Source organism: Eptesicus fuscus, chromosome 12 (genome assembly GCF_027574615.1).
Source record: "Eptesicus fuscus isolate TK198812 chromosome 12, DD_ASM_mEF_20220401, whole genome shotgun sequence".
Lineage (NCBI taxonomy): Eukaryota > Metazoa > Chordata > Mammalia > Chiroptera > Vespertilionidae > Eptesicus > Eptesicus fuscus.
In genome coordinates this window covers 48,341,976-48,359,081 of record NC_072484.1, presented here as the reverse complement: position 1 = coordinate 48,359,081, position 17,106 = coordinate 48,341,976, and the positions used below count along the sequence as shown (strand labels likewise).

The 17,106-nt window shown below is 40.6% G+C and overlaps 1 protein-coding gene across 1 annotated transcript in view; it reads left to right on the top strand.

Annotated features, from left to right (window-relative positions):
- RTTN (rotatin) overlaps window positions 1–14,413 on the top strand; it is a 125,106-nt gene extending 110,693 nt beyond the window's left edge. The window contains exons 44-49 of the mRNA XM_054724269.1: window positions 2,740–2,866; window positions 5,143–5,345; window positions 8,546–8,813; window positions 11,821–11,924; window positions 12,950–13,019; window positions 14,012–14,413. Of these exons, the coding sequence (XP_054580244.1) occupies window positions 2,740–2,866; window positions 5,143–5,345; window positions 8,546–8,813; window positions 11,821–11,924; window positions 12,950–13,019; window positions 14,012–14,097 (858 nt within the window). The 3' untranslated portion in view covers window positions 14,098–14,413. The remainder of the gene's footprint in view (window positions 1–2,739; window positions 2,867–5,142; window positions 5,346–8,545; window positions 8,814–11,820; window positions 11,925–12,949; window positions 13,020–14,011) is intronic.
- Window positions 14,414–17,106: the final 2,693 nt, after the last annotated feature.

The window sequence follows — 17,106 nt, the reverse complement described above, 5'->3', positions numbered from 1 at the left end:
ATATGACTGATAGTTTACACTTCCAAAGTTTGATGGGATTTAAGTACTTATACATTTAATTAAAATCCCCTGCATATGAACTTTTTACTCAGAATAGAGGTGATCTTTATTAACTTTAAGATCCCTTTTGCTATATAGTGTGGTGCCTGGATGCAGCTATTATTCCTCCGTGACTCAGGGAAGGCCTGGGTCAGACTTACTTCTCTGGATTTGGAAGATGCTAATTTGGGCACTGGCACAAATATCGTGTTCACACTTGTAACATGTTAGCCATCTATAAAAAAGCCAAACCATTTCTGCATATCTAAGTTGTTGATAGGAATAAATCCAAAAGAGAATATTTAGATTACTCTTGAGTATAAATACAGTCCTATGAGGCAAAGATTCTTAATTTCTTTTGCTACTCCAACTTACACTCCCATTACTAACTGTAGGTCACTCTTATGGAATTTCACAGATTGATCCACCCTCACCCTTCCCCAGTGTCTGTATACTTGTAACATTAAGGAGTTTCCATACTGGGATGGTGACTGGGAAGTAAATGAATTAAACAGTGGACAAGGTTAGAGGTAGGGGGCAGTGGTAATCCAGACAAGAGATGATGAGGCAGGTAGAAGGGGGAAGGAGGGTGGGGAGTAAATCTGAGAAGGAGGAGAAAGGTTGAGTGACTTCTAGGCTCTAGATCAAGCATGTCAAACTCATGGCCCACGGGCTGCATGCTGCCCACAATGAGTATTTTTGCGGCCCAGCCAATATAATGGTATGTAAGAAATATTTTAATAAAAATTTTGTAACTTAATTTTTACAATATCCTGTTATATATAATTATTAATAATGAACTACAACGTTCGCTGATAACTGATTACTATAATCGTGTTGCGTTCATTTCCCTTACGTGCCTACGCGCAGGTGCATCATTTCTCTCCGAAAGCAGTGACTATTTTAGCAGCCGATTGCCACGTCTTGTACTGACTTGTTTGGTGTGCACAACAGGAAATATTTTGCTTTCGGAGAACAAGAAAAATAGGTTTATTTGCATTACGCTTATTGATTTGTGCAGTTATTCAGTGTCTGGTAAGTTAATGTTCAAGAAAAAAATTAATTTTTATTAAAATGCTCTATTATTTTACGTTAACAATTACTCATATCAGCCCTTTGTATTCAGCATATCTCTATCGAAATAAACCTATATTTCTATGAAAATTGAAGCTTTTGTTTTTTTGTGGCCCACATAAACTTAACCTTGTTTATTTGTCTCGTGTTAGCCTTTGAGTTGGACATGCTTGCTCTAGATTGATGCATCCTAGAACGAGTGTAAGTGTGAGAGAGCCTCACGTTCAGGTCTGACACTTTAGCACAGTGTCTGTAGGATGTCTGAGTGGAACATAGCTGGTTATTAGTAGATACATAGCTCTGGGCTCCTACGGGTGAAACAGGCTGGGATGTTATGGGGTTATCAGTACATAGGTGGTGTTTGTACTGGTAGCTGTGACTATTGTTGAAATTTCCCAGGAGAGTTTAGAGTGAAAGTCCAGGTCATATCCTTGGAAAATATAATGAAGAAAAGAATGGAGAAGGTAATGCTGGAGAGAGTTAGGAGATAATCCAGTCTAGAGAGGATCCAAGGAGGTAAAGGAAAAATGACATGTAATAGATGAGGGTTTGGTAACTGCAAAGATGGGCGTGGCCTTCTTAGTACCATAGGATGGAAAATATACCAAAGTAAGCTGAAGATTAAGTAAGAGGTGGGCAGTGACAGCAACAAGAGTATTCTTTCTAGAAGCTTGGTCTAGAAGCAGCATTCTAATTTAGGACACATAGCATTAAAGGAAGTTAGTCTGTGTGTGTGTTTTTCTGTAATCTGAATGTGAATAAGAAATCAAACTGGGGACTAGTTATTAAAGTGACAGGGAGAAAAGAACTAATTGATGGATCAAGAGCCCTGAGGGGCAGATGGGCCATGTTCCAGAACACAGATAGACATGTCAGTCTCTAGCACAGGAGCTGCCCTTCCTCACTGCCAGGCAGGACGGGGGAGTGGGCAAAACACAGGTGAACTGTGTGGACAGAATGCGGAGTCGAGAAGGAGCTTACACCTGCTCGTTTCTGTCTCGGCTGAAACAGAAGCAAGGTCACCAGCTGCAGTCATAGGGCTGTGTTCAGGCCCATCCTCAGGAGGAGTGGGGAGCACGGGAATGGCTGGGAGTCAATCTCTTCTGCCATTGATGCTGCATAAAATTCTGTAGGGTGTGTGTATTGATATGAGCTCCCACTTGTGTGCCCACAGGTCTGCAAATTGCCTACTGATTCCGGTTCATTTAAAATGGCTGCATTTGCTGCAAATAGTATTTTCCCAGTTTTAACTGATCTTTGTAATAAAAACTATGAGTTACTTAAGAATTTATTGATTTAACATGCTATTTTAACTGAATTTTACTATACTCAGATGACTTAAAAGCAGTAATCTACCCCTGGGTCAATGCTCAGCTGCTGAGCCACACCAGCTGGGCTGTTTTTCTGCATTTTTTCTGGCCACCTCGGGGTGGAAGGGATCTCTTGATACTGCCAGGCTCACAGGACAGTTTGGGGACAAGGGCTTTGAAGCCAGCTCACACTATCAGAGCAAAGATAAATTCGGTGGTTGTCTCTTTATGTTGGTGACGATTGTTTTGGATTTGGTTTAATTTTATATTTTGCTACATTCAGACTAATGCTGTCTTTATTTCCTTTCTGTAACAGGAAGCAGCTCTTGAAGCTCATCTTGTCCCCGTCCTGCACTCTCTCTGGCCCTGGCTTTTGATGGATGATTCATTGATGCAAATTGCCCTGCAGCTACTTTGTGTCTATACAGCAAATTTTCCAAATGGTAAATAGACCCAATACTACCTTCCAGGAATAAAATATACTAAAATACTAATTTTATGTAATGTTGTGAAAGTGGACTGGGAAAAGGAGTACAGTAGTTTGGAGTGTTTCTCCTTCTTATTGAAGATATGGTGGTTAAAGGCATACTTTCTTATAGGTGTCATGAGAACAAACAGAAATGTTAGTATATCTGTTGAGATAGGAAGTCATTACACAGCTCAGGGAATAGAGAGGGAGAAACTGGCTTGATTATATCAGTGGGAAATTGAATTTAATAGGAAAATTGAGAGTGAAAATTATGCTGTAAGACCTTAAAAATCAGGTAAAAGTTAAAACTGTTACAGATGTGAGAGCAGGACACTGGTATGATGAGAGGTAGTTCTAGATTCTGTTGGTTTGGTAGTAGTTGGGGTGCCTCTTTCATTCATTGCTTTCACAGACATTTTATTGAGTGCCTCCTATGGGCCGTGCATTTTTAGAGGCTGAGGGAGATAGGCAGGGTAGAGGTGATTTGAGAAGAGGTGAGAAGTGGCTGTTTAAGTGGAGGGAAGGAGAGCCTGTTAGGGAGGTAAAGTAGGATTGCTGGTGGTGTGAATTTTCCATTGGGAAGTTAGGATCATAAATGTCAGGTTTAACTGGTTGGCAAGTTTGTGCACTTTATTCTGTCAACATTCAGCAGCTCAGCAGCTGGGTTCTCTAAATAGCAAAAGATAATCAGAGAAAGAATTGGAACTCAGAACAGTCCAGAGCCTGTGTAGTCACCACCCAGTGTGAAGTTTATCTGACTCCCTGATAGTCTGACTGGCCTCGGCCTCCTCTCTGGAGCTGCAGTCCACTCAGCTTGTTCATGGCCGACACAAACTGACCTAAACAGACCTTCAGATTGCTGAACTCTCATTGTTGTGTGTGGAGTGTTATGTCTCCATATCACCTTCTCTACCCTACCCTTCCTCCTTAACTTAGGGTTAAGGGAAGAAAAGAGGAAAAAAAAAAAATCAGTTGCTAAATATTGAGCAAAAACATTTACTTTAATATCAATCTTTTGAAACTATTATCTGCGTTACTTTTATACTTAAAATTGATGTAACTATTAGAATGTGATTAGTTAACTAAATTGAGGAAGAAACTTTCTATTTTCCTATTTGATTTGCTTCCAAGCAAAATCGCATCATTGGTGACAGTTTTATGTAACAGTTAATGGAAACATTGGTATTAGATACTGCTGTAAAGTGTGCACACAAGAAAGATCAGTGTACTTATTCAGGTTTGCTGGCCTTGCGTGAGTTTATCTTACAGAAGGAGTTTGACTCTGGTCTAGTTACACTTAAGCTGACCTTCACAAGTTAACTAACTTGGTTCATGTTGCAGTATAGTCAGATGTATTTCTGATTCCTTCGTGATGATCTTTTCCCCTTGGTAAATCCCACATGGTTATATAATTTACTGAGAAGACATGAGACTCTGGAAAACCAGTTGATGCCACTGCCAGCTCTTGCTGCTTGTGGCCTGTGTGACTTTAGGCAGGTTGCTGACTTCTCCAAGCCTGTGCCTTCATCTAGCATCTATGGCTGTAGCATTTGTCCTGCCACCCCACTGCAGAATTATTGTGCTTCTTTTTTTCTCTTCTGTAAAACGAATGCCTCTTAGACCAAGTTACCTCCCATTTCTAATATTCTGTTCCTATTTAATTAGATGTCTTATTTGGGAACTATTTTAAAAACCTATCATGCTTATTTTAGTCTTTATAAAAAAATAAATGTAATGTATGGTGGGTTTTTGTTTGTTTGTTTGTTTGTTAATCCTCACCCAAGGATATTTTTCCCATTGATTTTTTTTTTTTTTTTTTAAAGAGAGAGTGGAAGAGATGGGGGTATGGGTGAGGAGGGGTGGAGAGAGAGAGAGAGAAACATCTATGTGAGAGAGACACATCGATTGGTTGCCTCCTGCCTGAGCGAGGCCAAGGAACGAACCTGCAACCCAGGTACATGTCCTTGACCAGGAATCGAACCCATAACCGTTGGTCTGAGGGCTGATGCACTACCACTGAGCCACACCGGCCAGGGCTACCCCTAGTGTTTTTAAATGCTCAATTGTGATCCTGGGGCCCTTAGTGAGAACAGTAGCCCACTAGGCTGACCACGGACAACACCAGCCTCGGTGCTGATGTGCAGTCTGCAGGTTTATGTCACTCGATAGACTGATGTGTTTTACAGCTGAGGTTGTTCTGAACTGAACAGTGAAACTGAGAAGATGTTGTAACGAGCTGTTGTTTTTAAGGTTGCAGTTCTCTTTGCTGGTCAAGTTCTGGACAGTATCCCGTTCTAGCTGTGTATAGAGGCGCCCCCGGCAGCTCCTTGATGCTGTGTATCCTGAAGTTGGCTTCCCAGGTGCCTCTTGAGAACCCCACAGTCCAGCAGATGGTCTTCACGTTCCTTTCAAACCTGGCCTTGTCTCATGACTGTAAAGGAGTAATTCAGAAAGTAAGTACTTAAACTCCTTTTCTTCGTAGGAAAGGTAGTAAAATATTCCTGCCCATCAAGAATATGTGTGAGAAGTCTAGAACTCAGTCTCGGGTTAATTTATTCTGCTTTCAAGGCATTTTATTTTAAAGGATTGTGAAAGGACTAAGAGGGTCACTTTGCTTAAAGCCAGTCGATTGTTGATACATGAAAAGTAACAGAAGCTAGAATATGATCAAACCATTTCCTTCTAGTTTGTCTTCTTAGCTTTGGATTATATTTTATCACTCTCAAAAATGAGGGTTTTAGAAAGGCAGCTGTCTTACGTTTATTTGAAATCATAAAGTAATATACTGGTATTTAAACAAGACCAAATTGAGCAGTAAATTTCAGTTCAATTTTGTAGTCACAATGGTTTATGAAATCATGGTTCCTTTTTCTCCCAAGTTAGACCTAAGTTCTTTATGACCAAAGAGGTGATTTTATCAGTCCCTTGGGATTCAGTGCCTAAACTTGACTCTGGTCACCGATTTAACTTAGAGTACTTAAAAGGGATTGAATGGTCAGAATAAATTCCAGCACATCTATTCAGTTAGACTGTATCAGGGGCATGTCAACAGAATCCCTAAAATGTGAATTGGATGTTACTTAGTAGTACATGCTGATTATTTGAGTACCTCTCTTTCTTTTACATGAAGGCCAAAATAAATTGCAAATGTTTACAGCATTCATAAGAATTGAGTCTCCTTTTCCTCTACTGTGTCATCTCCCCCCTCCTCCCCACTAAAAACCTCGCTTTGAATGCAATCTCCAAATAGCAGTCTTAAGTAAGGAAGGAGCTTTTCAGTGATGTGTTGGAGCTAACTCGTGTGGACTCAGGAGTGTTCTCTTTAATTTTCAGGAATTTGCAAGCCAGTTGACTCTGGTCAATATCTTGAAATCGCCGTAGTGGTGGTATTCACACCAGGTAGATTGGCAGAAGGTGCAAATCAGGAACCCACTGCTCTCATTGGAGCTAGCTTTTACTTCCAGCTCATGGCTGGATATTTTCTTCATTTATGTGTCTCTCTGTGTGTGTGAGTGTGTGTGTGAATGAGTGTGTGAGTGGCTGTGAGTGTGGGTGACTTTTGAGTGTGAATGTGTGTGCCTCTGTGTGTGCATGGAGTCATTTTGAACTGGATGCGTGATTACTGTCTTTCCTCATATGCAAGAGCACAAACCAGGCACAGTGCTTTCTCCATATTCTTGCAGAACATCCAGGTAGGAAGCAAAGTAGAAACACCCAAGTGCAGTGTGGGTCCCAACCTCAGGTCTGAAGTGTGACTTTTAAGACTTACTTAAAGGAGACTTTCTCCTTTTAACATATTCATTTTTAAAATTATTAGGTTAAACAAAATTATATCTAAGGCATCTTCAGCTCTCACTCTCTGATTAAGCATATTTTGATAGCGGTGTGATCAGACTGTGAGGTGTAGGTCACCTACGTTGTTTTCCCTTGGCTACAGTAAGTGATAATGAGCCCTGGACACCTACAGCATCCCTCTCTGTTCCTCAGCTGCAAGCATTAGAACATGTGGCTAATGCTGTGGTACAACTCAGATTCGAAAGTGTCTGCTTTCTCTCTATCATGACATGTTTCAGCACGTTTCACCTGATGTGGGAAACTGTTAAAAAGCATCGGTGGGCCCAGCAATAAAGAAGGAATGCCCACAGCATATTTCCTTTAAAGCACTGCCATATAGTTTATCACTGTCGTCAGCCCCAGATTTCCATTGTCATGGCAGAATCTAGCTGCATGGGGGGCTCACGGGATGAATGTAAAAAACGCTAATTTGGGCCAACAGATGAGAAGTAGGTGCGAGTGAGGGCACGTGCAGTGCAAGTTGGCATGGGGTTCCCCAGCCTGCTTGGTGCTTGTGCGATGTCGCTAATATCTTTGTAGCTGACTCCATCCACACACTCCGAGTTATTTTACATAAAAGTTAAATTTATTTCATAGATTCAAGCCATCATTGTGATTTAGCTCCAGGAAGCTCCAGGAAAAAAGCCAGAGTAGGTTATGAAACTGGGAGAGAGATGAGATGATGAGACCTTCAGGGCAGTTATGAAAGTGAAGTGATCATATTCCTGCTCCTGGATCACTTGTGCACCTGGCCATGGTTCCCATGCTCTCCTGGGCTGCTTCCTCAGATGGTACTTTCGTTCATTCTTTCTTTGCATGTAGATTATTCTAGACGATAAGTAACTGTCTTTCACATAGTTAGGGGTGTGCTGTGGTTTTGTGGAAGGGTTTTATTGGGAGGTTGAAATGACTCTTATACTTTAAGTGATGGAGCTTTCTGGTCTCTAAGTTTACTAGAGTGACATGTAGCCATGAGAAATCTGTAAAGAGAAACAGCTGGGTAAACAGAACACAAGCTGTGCCCACAGGTTATTTTTTAGCACTCATGTAGCTGTAAAGATTCAGGTATCCTCAGTCCTACCAGGGTTGTTACCTGGTATCCAGGACTGCTTTGGATTTATTTATTTATTTATTTTAATTTTAAAGTTTTTATTTATTTTTAGTTTATTTTTTATTAAAGTATAGTTGACATGCAGTGTTATAGTAGTTTCAAGTGTACAATGTAGTAATTTAACATTTATACCCTACGATGTGATCACCATAGTAAGTGTAGTCCCCATCTGTCACGTACACAGTTATTACAATATTATTGATTATTTTCCCTGTGCTGTACTTTACACCCCTGGGGCTTATTTATTTTATAACTGGAAGCTTGTAGCTCTTATTCCCTTTCACCCTTTTCACCCATTCCCCTCCCCTCTCTCCTCTGGTAATCATCAATGGGTTTTGTTTCTTTTTCCTCCCCATAGGATAACTTTTAATGAGTAGCAAAATTGCCAGAAGGCAGACTGAAAGAGAAAACTCAAGAGGCCTAAAATAATCCCCAAACTGAATTATCAATCCTAGGTAATTGAGTCAACTGTAACTGCTTTATCCATCACCAGAAAAGAATTACTAAGAATTAAAATTTGAAAGCTATTTTGTTCTCCATTTTTTCACTTATACCTGGAAACAATATAGATGGGGTGTATGGGAGGTATTGAAGGAGTGAAACATTAAAGGTGGGAAAAAGAGAGTAGAATGCTGGTTAATTGGTCTCCGAGGGACTAGGAATGCAAAGACTCAAAAAGAAAATAATGTTCTTTCTATTTATCCACAGACTAACTTCTTGCAGAACTTCCTGTCTCTCACATTGCCGAAAGGAGAAAATAAACGTCTTAGTAATCTGACCGTTCTCTGGTTGAAGTTGCTCCTGAACATATCATATGGAGAAGATGGGCAGCAGATGATCCTGCGGCTTGATGGCGGCTTAGACTTGCTGACAGAGATGAGCAAGTTCAAGCACAAGCGCAGCCCTTGTCTGCCTCTCCTTATTTTTCATAACATTTGCTTCAGTCCTGCCAATAAGCCCAAGATCCTGGCCAATGGTGCGTATCTACTTCATACGCCTCACATAGACACAAGCATCCCTTTATACATATGGGGGTTCATAGCATATTCCATTCAGATTGAGACACAAAATAGTTTTATAAATGATTTGCCAGGTGGTTATGAAACCCCCACTGTGTTCAAGGCACCGAGGGAGGCAGAGGCTGTGAGAATGAGGCAGGAATGAGTCAGGTGTGGCTCCAGCCCTTAAGGAATTACTTCGAGTCTCCGGGGTTGACAGATCATATCGCTGGGCGACACAGTGGGTCCAGGAGGTAGCACAGAGGAGGAGGGTGCGCGGGGGCTCTGGCTTCATCATGTCCTCCCCTCGTTCTTTTAGGCTTCGAACAAATTCTGGGTGCCAGTGAAGCCAGCCCTCACGCTGCCTCCCTGCCTCCTCTCCCTTCCCGCTCACTCTGTCTCCTTTCCTTGTTTTATTTTTCTCTGCAGCGTGACCGCTGGCTGAGACACTCTGTGTTTTGGGGATATGTCTGTTTATGCCTCGTTTGCCCACAGTAGAACTTACACTCTTACAAGTCACAAGGTCATTGTCTGATTTCATGTTCATCTGTAGCACTTAGAATCGTGTCTGCTCACAGCTATCAGTGGATATGGATGGTAGAGATCCTCGGCAGGCAGGAGTGTGCAGGACCCATGCATGTGGTGAAAGTAGCCTTACAGAGACTTCCTTCTCTGAGATGTAGAGCAGGTAGAGGCGAGGACTGGGGAGTGATCAGAAAAATTTTGAAGCAGAAAGAGAAATGGGAAGATCGGTTTCTGTAACCATATGCTGTTTCTGTGAAGGCTGTGTGACTTTCATAGGGAGGGATTTTTTAAGGAGACACTGTGTAATCGGGGGAAAAAAGAAAAGAGCTGTGGGTGATAGACCCCGCACACCACTCATGTGATCACTCCAGCATCACTGGGCAGCTTCTCTGGCCCCATTTCCTCATCTATACAGTGATCCCTCCTTCCTTGGTTTTCGTAGAAATTAGTTTATAAACACCTCAAGTGCCTGTACTGTTTATGGTTCATGGTAGATGCTCAAGATACATGAATTCTTATTTCTTTTCATGTTTTCCACTTAATTTTTCCTTAGAGGGGTTTCTCTGTGAAACGGAGTTTTCCAAGTGAGTGGAAATGATTCTGCTCACATTCTTCATGGGTGCAGCTGTGATTCTGTTTTCCTCAGGATAGTTATTGAATGTGGAAATGCATGGGAAGCTTTCAAAAGTTTGGTCAGTCAGCTTTGAATTGGTTTGTAGCATTTGCTGGTTTTTCTGGTGCAAATATTCTTATTATAGTTGATTTCAGGCTACCAACATGACATCCCTAAACTTAAAATTAACTCAGTATCACTAAGAAGAAAGGTAATAAATATTCAAAAACCTTCACTTCTTACTTACTTAACTATATTTTACCATTATCTAGTCTCCTGACGTTATTTCTATGTTAATGTGGGAATTCATTTCATACCTTACAAATAGACTTGCAAATGTTTTATGTGTTTTTAAAAAATTATAGTTGATATACAATATTAGTTTCAGGTTTATGTGTATTTTGTATGCATGTTATGTTTCACAGTAAAATGTATTTTTTAAAAAATTGATCCACTTGCATTATCAGGAGGGGCAGCATATTATTGACCTTGTATGTGTACTTTATTGAAGCATTTTAAGAGATAGTACATGGTAAAAGGAGTAATGATAAATCTGTGTAGATCATCTGAGTATTGGTACCATGTGTAACAACATTGCTGGGTGATATCAGATGGACACACCATTCAATGATGTCCCCAAGAGTATGAGCTGTCACCTGTCACCTGCCATAACGGCTGTGATGGGACAGCTGTTGATACAGGCTAGCTGTGGTGTATTATGATAGAGGAGAAGCAGGGGACCATGGAAAGAGGGTGAGGGTTGGCCGTGGTGTGCGGACAGGAAACAGCACCCCACCCACCTCCACCCACACTGTCCCTACTGCTCAGAGCTCATTTTATGGAGCAGATGCTTTTTTTTTCTTCTCTGTAAAGACTTTAAATTCCTTCAGATTTCTTTTAAAAACTCTAAATAGACTCACTGAAACAGCATTCTGTTTGCTTTAATTATGGAATCTTTCATCCAACTAGTATTTGTTGAGCCCCTGAAGTAAAGTGGCACTGTGGTTGGAATGTGCAGCAGTGAGTGGACAGACGGCCCTCTGCCAGGCTGCTCTGTAATGAGATGCTCCAGCAGGTGGGGCGTGACCCATGCACAGCATCCCCATAACAGTGTCTCAGGATTTTAAATCACGTACTGTAGAGGAAAATGATTCAATGTAATGATATGTAAAAGTAAGTAATTAAACAGCTTCATGTAATGTCCGAAACACCCTGGCATCTCCTTGGCACCGACTTCTCTGCATCTTCACCTAAAACCAGTAGCTGCTGAGGATAATGTCCAAGTCTTAATTTCATCCTCTGGCTGGCTGTGCGAAAAAGGGGCCTTCTTGTGGGTTGATCTTCCTTTAAATCACTTTTCCTCTGACACACACATCCACACAAACATTTCTCCAATATGTCCAGTTCTTTTGTAAAAGGCTTACCTCATGGTATTCCTTCACTGTTATTTTGTAGAAGCCCATGCTATTGATATGTTCACGTAACAGTCTTTAAAAGTTATCACAAGAGCAAATCCGTTTTCCTGCGCACCAGCATGTGAGCTATAACTGAAGAGCTCATTAACATAACTCATTGTGAAATTACTTCTCCACTATTGTCTTCACATGACTGTGCCATTGTTGAATTAGGGCCAGGAACCATGAGGCCGCTGCTGCTTTCTTGGCCGCTCTGTGTCTGTTGAGAAAACTTGACAGGTTGTCCTCCCTCTGCCACATGCTATGAAGATAGTTTTTGCCGTAGTGATACCAACTTTGTATGCATCTGATGGGAGAACAGGGCATCTGACTGGTTTAATATATACCAGGTAATGTCTGGGACTGAACTTTTTTTAATGTCTCTTTTATTAGAAAAAGTGATTAGTGTGCTGGCTGCCTGTCTGGAAAGTGAGAGTCCCACTGCTCAGAGGATCGGCGCAGCCGCACTTTGGGCTCTGATTCACAATTACCAGAAGGTGAGTTTTTACAATCTTTGTCGTACGTCGGGGGCGAACACCAACCTCTCAGGCAGCCAAGGACCTCAGAGGAGTGTCAACTAGAGCTCGGAGCCTGTGGCCCGTGCATGCCCTCATACAATTAGTAAACTGTCACTTCAGGTCTTCCTCCTCTAATCATTTCAACAGGCTCTCTCATCTCAGAAGAGTCTCTCTTTTGAGTGAATTTTCCGTTAGTGTAAGTTGATTTGCCATATTGGTGCAATGTTAATATAGATTATTTCTGCTAAAAGAAGTGTCAAGGAAAAATGCTTCTTAAATAAAACCAAATAGCAAAGTTTTATCCAGTGAGGGGCCTCCCTATCTCAGGTACCTGCAGTCACTGAGTTTTGAAGGAGCTCAGTCCTCAGGCTGCAGCACAGGTCCCGGGGGCAGGCAGGTGGGGACTGGTGCCTGTTCTCTCAGTACAGATATCTCACTCCTGAGAGAAATGCCCACGTGTGTCTAGCAATTAAATAGTGGCCAGGTGACACTGTGAGCATAGACACCCATCCCCACGGGCTTCTCAGCTGCCATCGCTTGTCTGCATGTTCTTCCCACTGGGTGGAGTCCACGCACACAGGGACGGAGGCGGCTGCTGTCTCTCTCATCCATGTGTCCTCTCACAGGATGTGACACTCTGTCATCACTTAGAGGATGTTTGTTGACCAGTAATGTGGTATGCTTGATCTGAAACCTGAGGTTTGAGGGAATGTGAAATAACTAAAGCTAAGATGAAGTAGTTTAAAATAGTGCATTGAGATTAGGGAGAAGGGGAAAGGGAAGGGAAGCAAGAACAAGGGGCAGGAGAGAAGAATCGAGTTAGGGAGGGAAGGATGTGCTGACACCGTGATGGCATGTGCTAATATCTAATTCTCTAGCTTTGTTACTACATTTTATAACATCCTTCTTACTACTGTGGTCAGAACAGCAGAGTGAGGATTGTATCCTGATCCCTAACACATGAAAACAAGTCTAATTCATGGCTTGTTCCATGTTATCTCCAGGCAAAAACGACTTTGAAAAATTCATCAGTAAAAAGAAGAGTGGATGAAGCATATTCCAAAGCAAAAAAAAGTAAGTGTCATCATGAGAGATTGCAGTTAAACTTGGAAGCTATTCAGCGAATAATGAATGAAATATTTGGGCAGTTCGCAGCAAAAAAGCAGTTTTTTCTACACTGATGTTTTACAGTAATGTTTGAGGAACTTTTTGGTTGAAGCATTGATCAGTGTACTGGTATTTGTTCCATGCTTTTCCTTGTGATATTTTAAAATAATAAAATATAATGGTTTCTAACAACATGTCTGTGATCTTTCTCCAAGACATTTTTTTCTTGTACAAAGTCTTGTCAGTGCTCACCACTATACTAAAGTGCGTTCTTAGGTGATAAGAGCTGGACCCAATTAGAATTGACCTTGAACAGAAAACTGACCTGACTTCAGGAGTTGAGTCAGTCTTCCAGAAACAGACCCATTGCCCATATCCGCTGGGCCCTGTAATGCATGGGACAGGAGGCGGGCTTTCCTTTCAAGTGCATTTTCATTTTAAGTGATACAAGTTTTCAATGAGCATTGTTCTTTGACCACTTTTATGGTCAGACACTGAACTGTGTCTTCCCCACCTTTTTATAAGTCTGAGTTTTTATAAGTAGCCTTTAGATTTTTTTGTTTTGTAACAAAACAAAAAGCTGTAACCATGAGCTTCTGGAGGTCGTGGGTAACTGAGTTACTGTCCGTGTTTAGGTGTTAGGAGGGATGGTACATAGAAAGAACAAGACAAGGCATTCATTTGGGATTGCGGATAATGGATCTGTTATGGAGGTGCACTGTTTTTAGTTTACATTCTTTGGCTAAACCATTAATTAAAAGTAAATAAATTCTGCAAGTTTATTATTTTTTTACAATGTGAAATATCCTAATGCCAGTACGTCGAGGAGTTAAATAGAACTTGGTCTCACAGAAATTGTACTTAAGTCTGTGTGTGTGTGTGTGTGTGTGTGTGCACTCTCAGGTGTAGTGCTAAGTTTACCAGCTTGTTCCTCCATACTCTTTATTTTTCTCTCTCAGCTTTTTCAGACTCAGAAGAAAACCCACTGAACGCCTATTATTTGAAATGTCTTGAAAACCTCATGCAGCAACTGACCTGTCCCTGAGGACTCAGGCGCTCTGCCCTGCAGCCACAGCCACTGGACAGGTGGACATCCGTGAAGCCAGCTGTGTGCACAGCTATTGCCCGAGGACAGGCAAGCCCTCTGCCCCGGGGTGACACCTTCTTTCCTGATGGACACTGAGTGGCGCCCAGCTCTGTCCCTTTACCTCCCACCAGCTCTGTAGTTAAGAGCAGCCGACCAGAAGATGACGGAAAAAAGTATAGGAAGTGCTGGGGACATAAACATTTTTACCTTTTCTATGCAATTTTCTTTGTAAAAATCCTATTTAATAATTATTTAATAAAATGTTTCTAGAAACTGAAAATTGACTAATAATTGCTGCCTACAAACTTAATCAGTCTCATGAATATACATTTTAGGAATGGAAAGAAGACATTGTATTCTGATTTCCTTTATTTTTAATTTTTACATGAAATTTAGCTCTTGTCAATATAAACCCTTATCTTTCAAACCTTTGTATTATCCAGAACATACACATTGGTGATAGGATATTTGTATGTAAGTGTGTGTAATTTTGTGAGTAGCTTTTTTCTGCAATGTTTAGTGATATTAATACCTTCCCATGTGATTTATAAATGTCATATATGTATATTTTTTACCTTTCAACTTGTGAAATACTGTGTAATCATGAAGGAAGAAATAGAGTTTATGGTCATGTAGGCCTGTGTTCAAATTCCAGCTCAGCCCAAAACACCATGAAGAGCAAGACTGAAAATCTCTCAGAAACAAGTCCTGTCAAGCACATGGTGACAGACCTCTTCACTTACAGGGGTTATGAACTCAGAACTCAAATCCATGTCAGTTCAAGTATTAATGACTTTCAGCGGGTTCTGAACACATTTGAAAGAAAGAAGAGAAAATGGTGTCTAACAAATGAAAAATAAAAGCTGGTTTTGTGTGTGTGTGTGTGTGTGTGTGTACATACGTGTACCTGTATACACACAATATACACATTCATTTAGGAAATAGTTTTCTAATTGAGTTATGGTTAATAAGAAAAAGTAATACATTTTTTCTTATTAAGTACTGTAGCAGATTGCTTTCATCAATAAAATAAGCCAGGTGGTGCTATTTAAGCTGGAAGTGTGAGAACAAAATATGTTAAATGATGAAATAGAAGACATTTCATCATTTAAAATATATGTTAAATGATGAAATAGAAGCAGGTGAATTTGTAGTGTTTAAACATTATCAATTTGAGGTAGGACAGATTGATTTCAGAAGTTTCTGGGCAGCCCAACATAATTTGGAGCAAATTTCAACATTTGTGACTCCTTGTTACCAATTCTTTGCAAAGAATTCAGCTTAGTTCTTATAGAAATAATTATTTTTCATCTCATTTTTGTCATTAATATTTAACCAAGTTTTATAATTCTGGTCATGAGGCTGAGTGTCACAAATGGTTTAAGAGCAGGTACACCCCAAGTCTTGCTCTGCATGACCCTCGCCTGCTGGAAGCCAGAGGGACCTCTGCTGGAGGGAGGCCTGCCTGCCCCGCTCATGGGTCAGCGTCCACCATTGTCCATTCTCCATTATTGGGAGAATGGAGGGAAGTGTTAAATCTTGGCAAATCCATCCTGCGGTGTCTAGTTAAGAAAGGTTATATCACATTGTGAGCTTTTAAGGTTTCTTGAAACTTAACTTGTTCAGGTTTGTCTTTGTGGTTAATCCTTGCCTGGCTCCCTATTATTAGGAACAAAGGTTGCAGAGGATACATGTACTTGCTGGGACGTTACTCTCAACTCACCTTTTCCTTCTCACGTCCCCCAGCTTGCTTATCCATGCCCTTTCTCTCCTCCCTCTGTGAATTAAATCTTGAACTTTCCCCCACCCACCTTCACATTTCCATTTCTGCCTGTTTTCAAAGGCCAGATTCAAATGTCACCTTTCCCAGGAGGCTGTGTCAGCTTGCCCAGCTGGGAGGAAATGCTTTTTTCTTTGAGTTTCCACGGCAGTTTTAGTTTGGTTTAGGTCTTTTTAAAGTTTTTCTATCACTTATTCCTTTCCCTCTTGTATTATGCTGATTTGCATTTAGTCATTGTTCCCACCATCTGCTTGACATGACTTCAGTCATTAATATTTAACTTGTACCTCTCTGCCTCTCACAATGTTACACAAAGCAGGTACTCAGTTTATCTTAATGGATGGATGGATGAATGAATGAATGAATATGGAAAATACCTCATTAGTAAAATCTACAGAATTTCATAGTCTAAATTAGACTATGTTGGCTTTGCAAAAGATACACAACCATATTTGTTTTATGATAATAGATTTTTGTTAAGTTCTAAAAATGAAGGATGAAAGCCAAAAGCACTGCTTAAAAACACTTTAAAATTCTTAGAATATTTTTTAGTTCAGTGGAGAAAGAAAAAATATTTCAAGGTATGATTTGAAGATAAAACAAAGATATACTAATATAAACTTTCAAGAATTATTTCCTACTAGGAATCTTACCCGGGATATCCTGTTTGGGAAGTAGAGTATAGGTATCAGCTTTTTGAAACTGGAACCATAAATTGTGAAAATCGGATAAGCTGCAAGTCCGGCAGTGTGGAAGAAGCCATTCCCATTAGCCATTCTGTGTGAAAAGCACAAAACAACAGATAAACTGCCCGCCTCCTTCCGGCCCCTGTTTCTTGGTGCCCATATTCAGCCGCAGTAGGCACTGAAACACGCAGACTTCAACTCCAAAACGGACACTGCTCTGCAAAGAATGAGAGGAGGTGGCTGAAGTAGAGGCCGAAAACAAACTTAAGAATTTGATTTCATGAAAATTGGGGAAAATGCTCATTCTATTGATACCATTGCAGTAGGGAATGAAGTCTGCCATTGCATCACTTCGAATCTTTCACACACTTTTCTTATTTAGAGCTGAAAAAAAACTCACTATAATGATAAAAGACTCAACTCATCAAGATGATATGGCTGTTTTATTTTATTTATTTATTTTTTAATTTCTTTATTGATTAAGGTATCACATATTTGCCC